This window comes from Sus scrofa, chromosome 6, assembly GCF_000003025.6.
Source record: "Sus scrofa isolate TJ Tabasco breed Duroc chromosome 6, Sscrofa11.1, whole genome shotgun sequence".
In the NCBI taxonomy this organism is placed as follows: Eukaryota; Metazoa; Chordata; class Mammalia; order Artiodactyla; family Suidae; genus Sus; species Sus scrofa.
The window spans coordinates 27,249,809-27,267,712 of NC_010448.4; the positions used below are offsets into that span (position 1 = coordinate 27,249,809).

The 17,904-nt window shown below is 48.9% G+C and overlaps 2 protein-coding genes across 17 annotated transcripts in view; one reads left to right on the top strand and one right to left on the bottom strand.

Moving 5' to 3' along the window:
• TK2 (thymidine kinase 2, mitochondrial) overlaps positions 1 to 5,837 on the bottom strand; it is a 29,225-nt gene extending 23,388 nt beyond the window's left edge. For 3 of the 16 annotated variants that reach the window (XR_002344552.1, XM_021093992.1, XM_021093987.1), the window contains exons 1-2: positions 5,609 to 5,796; positions 4,658 to 4,695 (exon numbers count right to left, since the gene is read on the bottom strand). Coding sequence is in view for 9 of the 16 variants with exons in the window: in XM_021093992.1 (XP_020949651.1) it covers positions 4,658 to 4,695; positions 5,609 to 5,723 (153 nt within the window). In the remaining 7 variants the exon portion in view is untranslated. Of the gene's footprint in view, positions 1 to 4,006; positions 4,103 to 4,657; positions 4,696 to 4,877; positions 5,009 to 5,427; positions 5,581 to 5,608 lie in introns of those variants that run through there. The other 13 variants (XR_002344551.1, XM_021093994.1, XM_021093993.1 and 10 more) reach the window with 11 other exon arrangements.
• Positions 8,584 to 17,893, top strand: LOC110260934 (chemokine-like factor). Its single transcript, XM_021094004.1, has 4 exons — positions 8,584 to 8,818; positions 10,575 to 10,733; positions 14,815 to 14,910; positions 17,738 to 17,893. Exons 1-4 carry the CDS (start codon positions 8,741 to 8,743, stop codon positions 17,852 to 17,854), a joined length of 450 nt encoding a protein of 149 aa, XP_020949663.1. The 5' UTR covers positions 8,584 to 8,740; the 3' UTR covers positions 17,855 to 17,893.

Here is a 17,904-nt window from a genome sequence, read left to right on the forward strand (position 1 = left end):
CTCCCCAGAATACGTGTTCCTAGTCCCACCACGAAATCCTGCAAGTTGGCAGAACGAAGGCCTTGGATTACCCACTGGTTTACCTGCTAGAGCAGGCAAGGCATGAAGAGTCGCACAAAGTTCCTGTCGTGGAGGGAAGAAAGGAGCCGGGCAAAGGAAGTCTTTAAATTTTTTTTTAAAGTGATGTCTGAAACTAGAATAAGAGAAGTGCACACCCCTTGACAAAAACAGAGAAAATCATAAGGCAGAAAATACTGCCCATGATCCCTCCACTGAGAGAGAAATATCACCCCATTTCAGCATCTTGCAGACAAGTACTGTTTTCTCTACACATTTCTCATCTTTGAGAGTCTTTCCACAGCTGGCTGAAGGCCTTCCATGTGCCAGGCCCTGAGGACTCGGAGCCAGGCCCGGCATCCACTGAGCTCGGAATGAGCGTGAACTGGAGGAGAAAAGGAACAGGAAATGCCAAGAAAAGATGGTTACGACGCCCGGGGAGCATGGTGCCAGCCAGGCACCCCCCCACCCCCCACCCCGGCAGGATGTGCCAAGCTTTACCTCCCCTTGCGTCTGCCCTTGGGCCTGGATTCCAACTTTCTGTGATGGTAACAGACACGGTGAGGCACCCCCTGGCCTTATTTGAAAATCACAACATTCAATCTTTTCTGCAGACAGAAGCCAAGCCTTCTCACAGTAAGAAATATAGAGAATGAAAAGAAGACAGCAGCAGCCACTCATGACTCCAAAGATAACTGCCACTGAGATGGCGAATCAGAACCAGGCTTTCCTTTTCAAAGCCGCCACTGGAAGAGCCAGAATCTATGCTGTCCCATCAAAGACCCTGAGAAATCAGCAGTGAAATGGAAACTTGCCCAAATGGCTAACGACCAGCAAATGGATAAACAAAGCATGGGACATTCACACCACGAAACGCTACAGTAACGCTCGCTGTTCGGCAACACAAAGGAATGACACACAGACAGACACCTGCTCGACATGCGTGCCCCTCGAAGACATTCTACAAAGTGAGAAAAGCTAGACATGAAGACCAAAACGCTGTATGACTCCAGTGTATAGGAAACCTCCAGAAAAGGCCAATCCATAGAGACAGGAAGCAGGGTAGCGGGTGCCTGGGTCCGGGGGAGTGACTGCAGTGGGCATGAGGTTTCTTTTCTGAGCGATAAAACGCTCTGAAATTAGATGGAGGTGTTGCACAACTCTGTAAATTTCCTAAAAAAAATCAGTAAGCTGTGTATTTAAAACTAGTGAATTTGGGGGTATGTAAATCATAACTCAACAGAGCCATTTTTTATAAAGGAACCCAGTTTAATTTTATCTCACATTCAAAGAACTAAGAGTTCCAGCCTCAGTCCCCAAATTCCCTCTCCCTCTCCTGCACTCACACCCACTTTCCCAGACACCCACTGACAACTCCTTTCCTGTTTTCTTTCCCTATGGACAGTTTCTATATTATTTCATTTGGATCATATTTCATATGTTTTTACCCTTATTTTTTTCATCTCTTACATACCGAGTACGTCCCCAGGTCGTTAAATGTTTTTCAAAAACATGCTTTTCAATGGCTGAAGAATATTCCATCGTATAAGATACACCATGAACTATTGAAATCTCTACCGTCGGCTGTTACTTTCTGTCGTTATTTTTATTTTATGATAAAACTGTTTTGCGATGCCCATTTTTTGATAAGACAGATAGTGCTGTCGCGAAAATGCCTGTACATACATCCTTGTCATTGGCTCTGACTATTCCCCTTCAACAGACTTCTAGAAGTGTCACCACCACATCAAAAGATAAATGCGTTTTCATGGCTACTGATGCACGATGCCAAATTACCCTCAAAAATGCTGTCCCCACGCGCACACCTTTTAGCAGGATGCGAGTGAGCATTTTAGCTTACCCTACCAATACTGGATTTATCTCGTTCTAAATCTTTGTCGGTTCTATTCGCAATAAGGATAATGATGCCCGCCGCCGACTAGACATTTAGTACTGGCCCCGGTGGGCTTTGCCAACATTGCAAATTGATCCTCACAACGATCATGGCTGGGAATTATTTGCCCCTTTACGCAGACGGGGAAATTAGGGCTTGGCCACCTCTACTAAAGAGCAGAGCCGGGACGGAACCCAGGTCCCCGGTCTGATCCATAGCTTTCACCGCTCCATTTCCAAAAGCAGTCTTGCTCTGTTAGGGAGGTTGAGCACTTTCTTACCTTTACTGGCCATTAATAAATTCCCTCGAGAAATGTCTGTTCAGGCTTTGTTCATCTGATTATCTTAGTCCCCTGCACTTTCAAAATCGACTTTGGAATTTATTTTGTAATTCTGTGGCAGTGACTCACGTCCCAGCTGCAGCTTGGCCCAGATATTCCCTGTCCTGTCCCATGGCATGTCCCTTCAATTCACCACCTCCCAACACCCACTATGGCCTCTCTTCCTGAGCCCGTCCTCAGGAAAGGCTGAGCCCTCTGTCCAAACACCTCAAGGCCCCAGATGTCCTCCTCCTCACCCAGCAACTCAGCAAAGCCCTGGGCCCTGCTTCCTACTCATTCGCAGAACCTGCGCTGTCTCTTGGCCCCCAGTTAAGGTCTCTAGCCCCCCCGGTTGAGCAGCCTCCCCGCCTCCAGTCCAGCCCAGCGCCATCCCTCATCCCCTGTCCACGGTCCACCTCCTCCTCCTGAGAGGTCAGCCACATCATGTCCAGCAAAGTCTTTCAGTGGCTCTGGGTGTTGGGATCTGTCTCCAGTCCCGGCCCCACCCACAGGGCACCCCTTTGGGTGGGCCCCAGCCTCAGGCTCTCATCCCTCTGTGACCTGCCCCTACAGTGCCCTCTGCTCCAACACCCCTGCCGCGCCCTCTCCTCTTTCTCCCAGGAGGCCTCAAAGCTCCCCAAGTCTCTCTTCAGTCGTCATCCTCTAGAAGCCCCACCCCTACTCCCTGATTCTGGAGCCACCGTCGTCCTACTCACTGCCATTTCCCTCATAGGCTAAGCACACAGGCTGCTGGATGTCCGGGTCCCCAGGGCCACACAGGAACCAGAGGACTTGAATGATTAAGAGCAGCCCTGGGCCTGAATGCAGGCTCCACACCACTTCCCACGGCCCACCCACTGTGTGTCTGGAGAATGGCAGACCACACCCAGAAAGCACCTAGGACAGGCCTAGCCCAACATTCAACTGGACAATAATGCATCAATGCCCCTCCCCATCTACGGTGCCTGCTGCCATACCCTACCCCACCTCTAGCTTCGACAAGCTTCCATAAATCTCAAGCGTTTTCATCACCAGTCCTTTTCATGTGACTTCTCTCCTTCCCAGGCTCTTTCCATCCCCCCACGTACCCCAGGGGGCCTGCCCACAGCTTCAGCTCTCTACAGATCCCAGGCAAGGTACTCCTGCCACCACCCACCAAGCCAGCCCCTTCCCAATCATATCTACCAACGTCCAGCTCCTTTAAGAAACTGAGCCTCTGGGAGCTCCCACTGTGACGCAACGGGATCAGTAGGCATCTTGGGAGCACTGGGACGCGGGTTTGATCCCAGGTCCAGCACAGTGGGCTAAGGATTCAGCTTTGCCACAGCTACAACTTAGGTCTCAACTGAGGCTCAGATCTAATCCCTGGTCCAGGAGCTCCATATGCTGTGGAACGACCAAAAATGAAAGGGGAAAAAAAAAAAAGAAACTGAGCCTCTAGATTAACGCTGACTAAAATACTGCTCCCCACCACAGCTAGCAAATGGCTCCAACATCCGATGGACATGTCCAGTTTGATCCTCCTCTGACCTTCAACCTCACACCAGCCGCAGCCCCACCCCAGAGCTGGCACCTCAAAGTCACTGCACTGGCTAAACCCATGTCTGTGGACACCCCTGGTCTCTCTGTGATCCCCCACCCACCTGCCCGTCTCAGCAGTGGTGGGTTGGGAGCGGTGGTCAGCAGACTTGCCCTCACAGCCAGGTTGCCACCCACTAACCCATAGTCAAACCAACCTTCCCCACACAGGAGGAGCACCTTTCAAATCCTTCTGTCATCATTCATCAGGCTAACACTCCAAATCCATGCTGTGAGTACATGCAGTCGTCTACCTGTGGAGATACCCACGAAGGCCATAGCAGAAACTGGTAAAACTGGTATCAGAGGTGGCCTCTGGGGAGGGGATCTGGGGCCCAGGGATGGAGAAAGATCTTCTTAGCCCTGAAGATCCCCTTGTATTCATTTTCGGTATTTTTTTTTTTTTTTTTTTTTTTGTCTTTTTCTAGGGCTGCGCCTGCGGCATACGGAGGTTCCCAGGCTAGGGGTCTAATCCAAGTTGTAGCTGCAGGCCTATACCAACCACAGCCATAGCAGCACAGGATACGAGCCACATCTGCAGCCTACACCACAGTTCACAGCAACGCCAGATCCTTAACCTACCGAGTGAGGCCAGGGATCTAACCAGCAACCTCATGGCTCCTAGTTGGATTCATTAACCACTGTGCCACGACAGGAACTCCCTGTTTTTTGGGGTTTTTTTTTTTTTAACTATGTGTATATCCTCCTTCGCTCCCTTCCTCAAAACATGCATATATGTGCATGTATGTGTGTATTATGTATATACATATAATCCTACACTGAAGAAAGTGTACATAAGAGAGACTTACCACTGATTTTTTCTTTTTTTCATTTTCTCTATCTTTATCTACAAAAGAAAGGAAATCAATTTTAAACTCAGTTTTAAACAGCTCGCTCTTCTTTGTCCTAATTTTCTAAACCACCACAAAAATAGTAATTGTTATGCTTACTCCTTGCCCTAAAACTGTTTTCCACTGACACCTGGGACCCTCCTAGGTGGATAGGGGCAGACCCACCAAGGCTGTCTACCTATGCAACTGCCGCCTGGGTCCTGTCAGCACGTGTAGGACCCAACTGTGCTCATCTTTGTTCACTTAGTGTATCATGCTTTCCATTTTCCACATGTTTCATATTTATGATCTTCACTGATGGGAGTCCAGCTAAAGAGAAGAGCGGCCTTCGCTAGCACACAGCTCACGGGTACAGCAGGCACGGGTTTTGGCTCAGGACCCAGGTTTCTCCTGCAAGCTGAGGGCTGACATCGAGGCTCCCCCCACCCCACTTCACAGGGGGTTCTAAGCTGCCACTGAAGAGCCCGAGGCCAAAGAATGCCAGAACTTGGCTCTAAAGGGGCTCTCATTCCCGGGGGAGAGGGAGGGCACCGAGGCTAACCCACCCACTGTTCACTGGCACCAATGTGCACCAAGGACTGCTATCTGCAGCTCCCAGCCCGCATCTCCCCCAAGGCCAAGAGAATGGAGCCGCGAGGGGCATCGGGGCCCAACAGGGAGGGGGATTCTTTAGAGGACTTGCTGGCTCCGAACAGGAGAGGAGCCCGGAACCCCAAGGTCCCGCTCACCCCCTGCCGGCTCGCTTCTGGGGCCCCTGCCAACGACCGCCCCGCCCCTCCCCCAGGCGCCTCGGAGGAGGGGTTTTGGGTGCAGGCGGGTCCCAAGAGCCGAGGGCAGGGAGTGGAGCTGATGGCCCGAGGCGCCGGCCGTATCCGGGACATCTGCGAAGGGAACAGAGAGACGTGTTACCCAGAGGCCAGGCCCAGCGCTGCGCCGCCCGCGACCCCGGGGCGTAGGCGGGGTTCCCGGGGCCGTCACAGCGCAGTACCCGGCAGGCCCAGCTCCGCAGCGGCCGCAGAAGCATGGCCGGGCGGGCGGATGCCCCAAGGCTCGCCGGGCGGATGCCCCAAGCCCCGGCTTCCTTCCGGCGCAAGTCGACGCGAGCGCTCCCGGGCGACTGGGCCCGCCTCCGCGCGCCGAGCCCCGCCCTTCGCCCCGCCCCTCCCTTAAAGAAACCACGTCTCATTTCCTCCTCCCTCTAAGGTGAGGGGTCCCTTCGCGGTTTGCAACCCGAAACTCTTCCGGCGAAGGAGACCCAGGCGGAATGAACCTGTGATTTGGCAAAACTTGGCGGATGGGTGGCCAGTAGTACCGGCGACTGATTGGTTAATTAATTATTGGAGATTACTTAATTGATCACCTGTTCTATCCAGGCACCTGGCACACACTTTCAGTGTCATTTATTCTTCCCAACAATCTTACAAACGGATATTGTCCGAGTTGAGCTGATCCTCGGAGACTTAGGCAATTTATTGGAAGTGATCAGAAGTAGTCAGGGGGGTGGAGCTGCAACTTAAGGCCATCTGTCCTGCTTTACAGATAGCCTCTCTCCTCTGGACCCTGATATTTCCAGGGTCTGAACTGTAAATATACTAGATCCTTCAGGAAGCTGGGTTTGTTATTGTTGTTTGCTTTTGTTTTTTAAACAGGCTCAAAATGGAATTGCTTATGCTAAGTACCACTCACCAAAACAAGACTTAATTACAGTTTTGGCTCTCCCAGAAATGGAATCTTAGACCAGCCAATCAGGCATCTCCTGATCAGCACTAGTTAGGGAGTCTGCATAACAGGAGTTCCCATAATGGCACAGCCGAAACAATCTGACCAGACACCATGAGGTTGCGGGTTTGATCCCAGGCCTTGCTCAGCAGGTTAGGGATCTGGAATTGTGGTGAGCTGTGGTGTAGGTTCAGATCATGAGTTGCTGTGGCTGTGGCGTAGGTCGGCAGCTGTAGCTCCAATTCGACCCCTAGCCTGGAAGCCTCCATATCCTGTGGGTTCAGCCCTAAAAAGCAAAAAAAAAAAAAAAAAAAAAAAAATCTGCAAAACAGACTCCCTGCCATCCCCTAAAGGAAAGTAATCTTGCAATAACCAGCTGGCATTTTTGCCTAGTATAAGTTCCTTGTCCCCACTCCCTCTGCCTTTCATTTGGTACAGCTCCTTAGAACTACTTTCTCTCTGCTAGTTTGAATGCTGCCCGATTTGAATTGCTATTGTTCAGATAAAATCTGAAAATGTTTGATATGCCTCAACTTATCTTTTAACAAGGCACCATTAACGTTCCCACTGGACAGACAACTAAGGGATGTGAAGCCTGGAAATCCTGTTCATAGTCGGGTAGCAAAAAATCAGCGGGTGAGGTAGATAGGGTACCTCAACAGGCCCAGGCCCTGGAACCTAGGCTGTGTAGCAAAGAGCAGTGACTGTGTGCGTCCACGCCAGTGCTTAGGGGAAGGGATTTCCCACCTCTCCCAAAAGTACAAGATGCTAGCAGCCACCTCGTGGGCAGGGAAAAGGAAGCCATTTCCAAGAGGGTTCACAGCTTCCAGATCTGTTACTGGAAAGCCACAACCCCATCTTGTGCTTCCTGTAATATTTGCCACAGACCCAGCACAGGGCAAATGTGCCCTCCACAAACAAACTTCAGGAATAGGATCAACATTTTGTGGCGTTCCCATCATTGTACAGCCGAAATGAATCCGACTAGGAATCATGAGGTTGCAGGTTCAATCCCTGGCCTTGCTCAGGGGGTTAAGGATCCAGTGTTGCCGGTGAGCTATCCTGTAGGTCGTAGATGCGGCTCGGGTCTGATGTTGCTGTGGTGTAGGCCGGCAGCTGTGGCTCTGATTAGGCCCGTAGCCTGGGAACATCCATATGCCACAGGTGTGGACCTAAAAAAAAAAACATTTTGTGACTCACTTGGGATGAGGCTGTTGGAGGTACCTGCTGGTCAGAGTGGACTAAATGACAAGGACTGAAGGTGAGATGGGCAAGATCCACAATGTTCTGAAAGGACTGAGGTGACGGCCAACTTAACACTGAATCTAAATCACATAAAAGGATCCACATATATGTCACTGCCCTAAAAAGAAAGGCTCCAAGATGATGGAACTACTGGTTCACAGAAGCACATGTGAAAAATAGGAATCGAGGAATTCCCTAGTGGCCTAGTAGTTAAAGGATCTGGCATTGTCACTGCTGTGGCTCGGATTCAAACTCAAGCATGTGGTGGGCACTACTCCCCCCTCAATAAAAGGGAATTGAATTGAGTATTTGAAGGGCCCCAGGCTGTTCCATGAAAGAACAAGCACCAGTGGGAGGCAGTGATGTGGGTTCAATCACTGGTCCAGGAACTTCCATAGCCCAAGAGCACATGGCCAAAAAGACAAAAAAGGAAAGAGCAAGACATAATCTTTTTTTCTTTTCTTCTCTTTTTAGGGCCGTACCTGCAGCATACAGAAGTTCCCAGGCTAGGAGTCCAATCTGAGCTGCAGCCTCTGGCCTACACCAAAGCCAGAGCCAAGCCACATCGGAGGCCTACACAGCATCTTGTGGCAACATGGGATTCTTAACCTCACTGAGAGAGGCCAGGGATCAAACCCCCCATCCTCATGGATACTAGTCTGGTTCTTAACCCTCTGAGCCACAAGAGGAACTTCAATCTTAAAAATAAAATAAAATATGCAGAACAAACAGGTTCACAAAACCCGATTGGGTTCCCCTTGGGGCAGGAATAGGCTATGAGGCCTAGGCTACTGGTTCAGACCACACAGATTCTGCATTTACCACATTCGAGCCTTCGCTTTCAGCACAGCCAAAGCCTGAGTCTGGCGGCTCGCCAGCGCCAGCGGCGCAAGCGCATGAGTGCAGAGCGCGGGCCACGGCGAGACACGCAGGAGGCAGGAGCGCGCGAGGGCAGGAAGCCTAGAAGGGCAGTGCGTGGCCGCAGTGGCCGTTGTAGTCGCCACGCGAAGCCTGGCAGAGCGGTGCGCTGGGCAGGAAGACTGATAAGGAAGCGCGGCTGCTGGGTCTGCAGGCGCGATGCCAACGCCGAAGCCTAAAGCGCAGAGTCGCCCCTTCTGTTTTAGCGTGAAAGGGCAAGTGAAGATGCTGCGGCTGGTGAGGGTGGGGGCGCGGGCGCGGGATGGGGACGGCGTGGGGCGGGGTCCCAGCGCGCTCACGCGCGGGGAGATAGGGGTGCAAAGCGCAAAGTGAATGCCCTGTCCTCTCTTCCAACCTTGTTTCTATTGAGGCCTCCCCAGAGGCAAGGCGGTGTGCTCTGCACCCCTCAGGGTTGGGATGCGGGGATGTAGAAGGAGAGAAACGTACCTACACTTGGACCCACAAATCAGGTACCCAGGTTACCAGATAAGGCACATCTGTTGTACCACTCAGACACCAGTAAGGTTAAAAAACAAAACAAGGAGTTCCCGTCGTGGCGCAGTGGTTAACGAATCCGACTAGGAACCATGAGGTTGCGGGTTCGGTCCCTGCCCTTGCTCAGTGGGTTAACGATCCGGTGTTGCCGTGAGCTGTGGTGTAGGTTGCAGACGCGGCTCGGATCCTGCGTTGCTGTGGCTCTGGCGTAGGCCGGTGGCTACAGCTCCGATTCAACCCCTGGCCTGGGAACCTCCATATGCCGCGGGAGTGGCCCAAGAAATAGCAACAACAATAACAACAACAACAAAAGACAAAAAAAAACAAAAAACAAAACAAAACAAAAAAAACTGAGGGATTTTGGTGGATACTGCGTTTATTTACTGTAACCCAGAAGTTTGATGTGAGAGAGCTCAAGGCTGATACAGTCCAGAGCAAGGATGATGTAACTGCCAGTTTCTGGAGCGCCAGACATGCCAGGAACTTTGCAGCCAGTTCTGGACAGAGGTTTGGAGAGAATGAATCCTCATTTGGAAGAAGGCTACCTGGCTCTTAAGAAAAGTGGAAATTGTCATAGGAGAATATGTTGAAGGAATTCAAGAAGAATAAAGAAAAAGGAGAAAATAATTTTTAAATTTTAAAAAGGTGACATATATGGACAGGGGGTGGAAAATTAAAAGTGACAGGGAGGAGTTCCCTTGTGGCTCAGTGGGCAAAAGATCTGATGTTGTCACTTTGTGGCTCTTGTCGGTGCTGCGGCAAGGGTTCAGTCCCTGGCCAAAGAACTTCCACATGCCCCCCCACCCTTTTTAAGTTACAAGGAAACAGTTCTGCTTAATATGAGGGAAATTTTTCCATTGGGAAAATTGCCATAATTAAATGGCCACTTGGGAAGGCAGTACATTCTCAGCAGAGAGAAGCAGAAAACAGGAATTTCTGTGGGGAGCAGGATGAAAGGAAGGGGGGTGTGAGTGTTAAGAGACGATACGTTAGATGTGTTTATAAGATGAGGTAAGGAACTAGAGGAGGAGGAGAGATTTACTGGAAAAAGATGGAGAGGACAGAGGTGGGAAGTGATAGTTTTAGGTATACAAGTGGAATAATTAGTTAGACTTAAAACAGAGAGGGACACCTAGTTTTCTAAAACACAAAGAGAAGTTGACAGCCATTCATTATAGTCATACCTCTTTTAGATGTGTGTGTGTGTGTGTGTGTGTGTGTGTGTGTGTGTGTGTGTGTGTGTGTTTGGAAGAAACCCATTTATCTAGTTTCGTTTTGTTTTGTTGTTTGCCCGGGGCCCAAGGCATGCACAAGTTTCTGGGCCAGAGATCAGATGTGCCACAGCAGCGACCCAAGCCACAGCAGTGACAATGCCAGATCCTTAACCTGGTGAGCCACCAGGGAATTCCTACTTAGGTATTTTAGAGATGATCATTTTTATAGCTTCACCTTGTATTTGGTAATCCCTGCATAAATCATGTTTTTTTTTTCCCCATAGGCGCTAACTGTGACATCTATGACCTTTTTTATCATCGCACAAGCCCCAGAGCCATACATTGCCATCACTGGATTTGAAGTCACTGTTACTTTCTTTTTCATATTTTTGTATTTAGTCAGACTTGACCGATTAATGAAGTGTATATTTTGGCCTTTGCTTGTAAGTGTTCAGTTTCATCGTTAAAGTTAATTGCTTTTTCTTGCCATAGTGAGATATTTTGATAAACTCTGTTCTCGAGTTTTCTGAAGCTTTGAAGGAATCTCTCACAGGCTTGGAGAGGAGGAAGTCTACCCTCTGCTAATGTGCTCCAGGGGAGATTGTCAAGGAAGCAGGGCAGCCACCGAGCACCTTCTATCAGTAAATGTGGCTGACCCTTCTGTATGGAGAATTCACTTAGGTGTAGATCTTCAAAGGAAAAATAAATTTAGAGATCATGGTTAATAAAATGATAGAGCATTCTTCACCTTTACTCCCCTTTTAAATGCATGTTGCCATGGCCTCAAAATTGGGGAAGAGAGATGGAGGCAGATACCCGAGTATCAACATCTTACAGATCCCTGATCCCTAAATGGAAAATCAAAATAATTTGAGAGGCTGAATAAAGCACAACGTTATCTTACTTTAAAATGACTGTATTCATTAATGCTAAAGCATTTTAACGCATCTTGTAGAACCTTATTTAGTAGCATATGGCCTTACTCATGGCATTAGGAATAATTGTTCAGTGGAACAGTTGCCCACTTGGTTCTGGAACCTCTCAAAATAGGCAAGATGACGATATTAGCTAAGGGGGAACTTGGCCCTTCAGCTTGGACTATAAGCTGGTTTGAGGAAAAGTTGAGTGACCTCACCTGTCCTCTCTCAAGTCTTATCTCCCAAACCCCATTTCCACAGGTCCCCTTTCTGAGACCCCCTGCTGCCCTTGTACCCTGTGGCTTTGCTGGTAGCTGCATGGTCACATCCTCTTGGCTTCCAAAGTGATGATATCCAAGCCGATGACCTGTATTAAGGAAAGAGGACTTTAGAGCTATTCTCATACCATATGCATGCCTGCAGGTGCTACCTTCTAGAACCACCTTGCAAGGCCAGTGATGAGCATTTCAGGCGCATCACACACAATCCCCCAGGTGGAAAGCTACGAGACAGAGAGGGCCTTCAGAGCACCTCTCCAAATGCCTCCTTGGTCTACACTTCAGAGCTGGACCTGACTGGAGGGCGGTCTAGGGGAAGAGATTGCAAGGCCTTCCTCTTCGGGCCCTGGGCCTGGACCATCGTGCAGTGGCAGGAAGGATCAAGCCAAGTTATTCCAAGGATTTCCCCAAGGACACGATGGCCCCGGTCCACGTCCCCTTAATCTTGTGCTCAAAAAGTTGTAGACTTACTCTTCACTCTCTGCTTTTCCAAGGTTAATACAACTTAACACGGTTTAGCGTTTTTCTCCAAACTGGAGCTTCTTACATCTCCCAGTGATAAACTCTGAGCTCAAAATGTAACAGAACACACTGAGAGGGAGCATTGCCCATGTGAGCACTCTGAAAGCAGTCTCCACATCTCTGCCCTTCACTCTTGACTGATATCATATTCTTAGAAGTGGTCCTATGAGGAGTTCCCATCATGGCACAGCAGAAACAAATCTGACTAGAATCCATGTGGATGAGGGTTCAATCCCTGGCCTGGCTCAGTGGGTTAAGGAGCCGGCGTTGCCATGAGCTGTGGTGTAGGTCACAGATGCAGCTTGGATCTGCGTGGCCGTGGCTGTGGCGCAGGCCAGCAGCTACAGAGCAGCTGTACCTCTGATTCTACCCCTAGCGTGGGAACTTCCATATGTCGAGGGTGCAGCCCTAAAAAAAAGAAAGAAAGAAAGAAAAAAGAAAAGAAAGTGTGCTGTATACTCAGCTAAGTTATCATGACGCCACCATGAAACCCAAATTCCTCTCTGCTCTTTATCTCAGGAAATCACTTATCCAACAAATACTAAGTATCCTCTATCCCCAGATTCTGTCACAGGTTCTCTTAAAAAACAAAACTCAAATCTTGCACTTGAGAAGCTTTCCACTGGTGTAGCCAGAAAGCAAGACGAGTGAGCAATTCAGTGTGAGGGGTGCTGTGCCAGCCGTCTGCCGGCTGGTGTGGAGGCTCCCTGCCACGGAAGGGAACCACATCCTCACAGGCTTGCGGAGGGGAAACAGCCTGAGCTGAGGGCAGGAGGCAGGACAGTAGTTAGCCCACTGACGCGGCGCTGAGAGGGCTTTGCCAGGAGGGGAGCAGTGTGTGCTAGGGTCTGGGGGAGAAAGACCTGGACCCTCAAGGACCTGAGTGGCTGTGAAGAAGAGAGGGGACAAGAGGAGGTTTGAGAGGCTACTGCCTCTCAAGGTCAGAGTGTGCAAGGCTTCCAATGCCTTGCGTTTCAACCCAGAGGCCACTGGAAGCTTTAGGAGGTTTTTAAGTAGGAGAGTGACGTGATTAGCTGATGTCTGAGGAGATGGTGGGTGGCTTGAAGAGGAACAAAACTAGAGGTAGGTCTCAGAGAGAGACCACAAGTCGGTTATCTTAATCCAGACATGACAATGAGAAAGGCCTGAATTAAGGTTAAAGCAGTTGCTGGAGGGAAAGAGTTGATGAGAACTGACTGACGGGACTGGCCAGAAGGCAAATTAGGGGAAAGTGACACTTCAAGAGGAGAACGTGAGTTCTCCTGTGGCACAATAGGTTAAGGATCCGGTTCTCCTGTGGCACAATAGGTTAAGGATCCGGTGTTGTCCCTGCAGCAGCTTGGGTCGCTGCTGTGGAGCAGGTTCGACCCCTGGCCCAAGAACTTCCACAGGCCATGGGGGTGGCCAAAAAAAAAAAAAAAAAAAAAAAAGAGAGAAGAATGAGACAGGAAGGACAGGAGGAAGGACTCAGGAGAGCGCTGTGTCGTGAGTTCCGTTCGAAAAAGACAAGGTTTTCATTGCTGGGCAGAGGGAGATGCTGGCGTCTGACGCTCATTGGCGGTCATCACGCTGTGACAGGGAGGGAGCTCTGGGACGGCCCCGGAGAGAGAACAGAGCAAGACGCAGGCAAACCGAGGAAAGAAGAGCATCGGGGTGAACAGGAGCCAGGCAGACCCGCGTCTCAGAAGCCAAGAGAGGGAGCACATCGAGAAGAAGGGAGTGGTGAATGACGTCAGAGATTAAAGAGAGACTCCCCCCCCCAAAAAAATACATATATATATTTAGGGACTGTATCAGTAGAGGCTTCCAGTGACCTTTCCCAGAATGGTTTGCTTTGAGCAGACAGATAACAGTAAAGCGGCGGGAGTAGTTGGACTGAGCAGGCAAGGAGACAGCTGTAAGAGAGGGGCCACCGCCGAGTTGAGGAGACCTGGTCAGGGACAAACAGAGGAGGATAATGAGCAGAGAGGTCCCTGCAGAGCGGCTGACAGGAATGGGGACAGAGCACAGTTGGAGAAGTTGCCTGTGGCTCTTTTACTGTAACAAAAGCAAAGGACAGAACGATGGCTGAAGATTTCAATTAACCTGTAGGTGGGGAAAAGGTAACTTGGAAACACTTCTGTCTGACGGCCACTGCCTTCGCTGATGAGGAAAGGGCTTGGTCATCTCCACTCAGATTTGTGATGTGTATCACTGTCCCAAAGCTGCAGTAACGAACACAGTTTGTAGAACAGGCTTCCTCTGACTGTCCCCCTCAAGTGCTCCAGGGACAGAAAACTGTGCCACAAAGTAAGCCCACCCTCGGGAGTTCCCACTGTGGCTCAGCAGTAATGAACCCAACTAGTGTCCATGAGGATGGACGCGCTCAGTGGGTTAAGTATCCGGCGTGGCTGTGAGCTGTGGTACAAGTCGAAGGCGTGCCTCGGATCTCACGTGGCTGTGAGTGTGGCTCGGGCTGTGGCTGTGGCATAGGTCGGCAGCTGCAGATCCCATCAACCCCTAACCTGGGGGCTTTCATATGCTACTGGTATGGCTCTATAAACAAAAGAAAACAAAACAAAAACCTGTTAGGGAGTTAAAAGATTGGTATATCATAGGTTAGGAGAACCATTAGGCATCATTGCAGACCAAATACAATATATGTGTTGCTGCAGCAGTTTGATTTCCTAAAACGAAATTAAACTACTTTTTTAAACTAGACAAATCTTGTTTAATAAAATGGAACTTTTGAGATCTTTAGGGAGCTGATTCTTTGTGCGTGTGTGTGATCTTCATGTAAAGCTGACCTTTCTATTCTGTGTTTTCAGGATGTTATCAACTCACTGGTAACAGCTGTGTTCTTGATAACTGTGTCTATATTGGCACTGATCCCAAAATCCACAACGTACATAGTCCTTGGAGGGGTAAGTGAAGGTCTTTCTGGTTTCTCCCTTCAAGTTTGATCAGCATTCAAATTTACTTGAAAAATAGACCCAAGAATAGGAAACTAGACTGTATTCATCTAGACTGTATTCATCCTTGAGGCTCCTATGCCGGCACCTAGCACCTTGTGGCTTCCTACTTCTGTGTATGAACCCAGGCCCTGATTTATGTGAAGGATTATGATTTCACACTACTGTTGAAGTTAACCAAACCAAGATATTCCCCCAGATTCCTCATAGATACATAACATAGGGCTGGACTAGACTGAGAAGAGCTACTGGAATCAGTTATAATACTTCGCTCTCAGAAGCCTGATGGTAAGCAAAAAACGAACAAATCACGCATGAGTTTCCCAGCTCTCCCTTTTCAAGAAAAGGATATAACCCACTAATTAAGGTGAGACAGACTACTCTGAGCTCAGTTATTTCTTGTCCAGATCCTGCTTCAGGTGGGATATAACAGAAGATGAGTCACTGTAAGGGGAAAAGATGGCAGGAAGCCTTGCAGCTAAAGGATTATTCTGAACACTGCTTGAAGAGAAGCAAATCAGTGTAATGTGGAAGGCAGGCTGAAACCAACCGAAAGGGCCAAGCCATTCAGTTACGTTCCATCTGACAGTCTTCTGAGATTTCTTATAGGTGGTTCAAAATCATTTGGCTTTTCTAGGTTCTGACTGAGAGAAATGAATCAGGAGGTTCTTATTACATAAATCTCCCTCCTACTTCCTCATCTTTTCATAGTATGGGCCACCAAGGAAAAGCAGCCACATAGCTCAGAATCCATGGCTTCTCAACTCCTCCCTTAGGCCCTAAGCAACTTCCTAAGGGATGGGAATTGCTCCACAAATGAGATGGTGCTGTAACAGCAATTTCTCCCACTTGTCCCTAAAGATAACCTCGTCCCTCTACTGTTGAGAAAGAGGGATGAGGCCTAGGATTTTCTTTTACTCATTTACTCATTCATTGACTGATTCATTCTTTAAGTGCACTTTGGTAGGTGCTGACAAAGTTTAGAGCCGTAAGCCACAGGTGACTACGGAACACTGGAAATGTGGGGCTGGTCTGCACTGAGATGAGCTTTCACTGTAAAATCCACACTGGATTTCAAAGATTTAACACCACCCCCTAAAAGAACACAGAATACTTTAGTTATACCTTTATTCTATTGATGGCATATTAAAATTATACTATTTTGGATATATCAGGCTAAATAAAATATGCTATTAAAATTAATTTCACTGTTTTTTTTCTTTCACTTTGTAACATGGCTATTAGGAAATTTTAAGTTAATTACATGGCTTACATTGGTGATTCACATTATATTTCTTTTGGATAGCTCTGGACTAGAACATGAGCTTTCAAGTTGCTTAGAGCCTAATACAGGAGACAAACATGCAAACAGCTATATTTAAGTTGTTAACAGAGTTCTGTGGGGCACAGAAAAGAGGAAGCAACTACCTCTTCTGACAGTGGAATCCCAGTTTGCCAGGAATAAAGGGTTTGAGAAAAGGGGGATGGTTCCAGGTGGAGGAACCAGCAACATGCTGGGTACCAGAGTCATGAAAGCATGGGTAAGGGGTACTTACTGTGGTCAGAACCTAGGAAGCTGCATTTGAGATTCAGGATGGAAAAGGCACTGTGTCTTGTGCCAGAAAGCCAGCCTTCCTGGCAGTTGGATAGAGCTGGTGAAATAGCACACAGGTACTGGGATCCCCTTTCTCCAGCCCAGACAGCAGCTCTCAAATAGCCATCATCAGAGCCCATGGTCTAGTTTATGCCCTTTCCCTCAGGTTTGCTTTCCTGAGGCCGATTGAGAGTCCCAGCCCTTCAGTGCATGTCGCCCAGCCTTTGAGAGCTCATGTTGGATCATCCCCTCACTCCCACTCTGCAAGGCCACTTGACCTTTTCTTCAGTAGAGCTGCAGTAAGAGAGTCAAACCATTGAACACTGGGGATAGAAATGATCAGTGGAGTTCCTGTCGTGGCGCAGTGGTTAACGAATCCGACTAGGAACCATGAGGTTGCGGGTTCGGTCCCTGCCCTTGCTCAGTGGGTTAACGATCCAGCGTTGCCGTGAGCTGTGGTGTAGGTTGCAGACGCGGCTCGGATCCCTTGTTGCTGTGGCTCTGGCGTAGGCTGGTGGCTACAGCTCCGATTGGACCCCTAGCCTGGGAACCTCCATATGCCCCGGGAGCGGCCCAAGAAATAGCAACAACAACAAAAAAGACAAAAGACAAAAAAAAAAAAAAAAAAAAAAAAAAGAAATGATCGGTAACTAAATATCAGCCATACGGCTTACAAACAGCATGTCCAGGAGCAAGTCAAGAGGTCCACACACGTATTTATTTCAGAGCCCACACCACTCAGTACTGTTTCTTTTCTTTTCGCCTTCTCTAGGGCCACTCCTGCGGCATATGGAGGTTCCCAGGGTAGGGGTCGAATTGGAGCTGTAGCTGCTGGCCTATGCCAGAGCCACAGCGATGCAGGATCCTTAACCCACTGAGGGAAGCCAGAGATCGAACCCACAACCCCATGGTTCCTAGTCAGATTCGTTAACCACTGAGCCAGGACAGGAACTCCGCTTCAGTACTGTTTCTGCTCACTTAAATTACCTTTCCCTCATTCTAGGAAGGTATTTCTGAAACTTGGAAATAAGAATAAAATGATCTCCGCAGTCTCTTCCCATTCTAGTATTAGGTGACACTGCAGGGAACATTGCTAGTGCCCTGGCAGGAGAGGAAGTTGGTGGGCAGACCACTTAAAACCTGTGTGTCCATGGTCACAGTAGTGACACTGTGTCTTTGTTTCAGGTGTTTGGACTGGTGGCCTCGGTGTTCTGCATGGCCGACGGGGCCCTTATTTACCGAAAACTGCTGTTTAACCCAAGTGGTCCTTATCAGAAAAGCGCTGCTCATGACAAATTCTAAGTTTTGTGAATTTACATTCCTTTTTAGTTGATGCTAAGTATTAAACACAG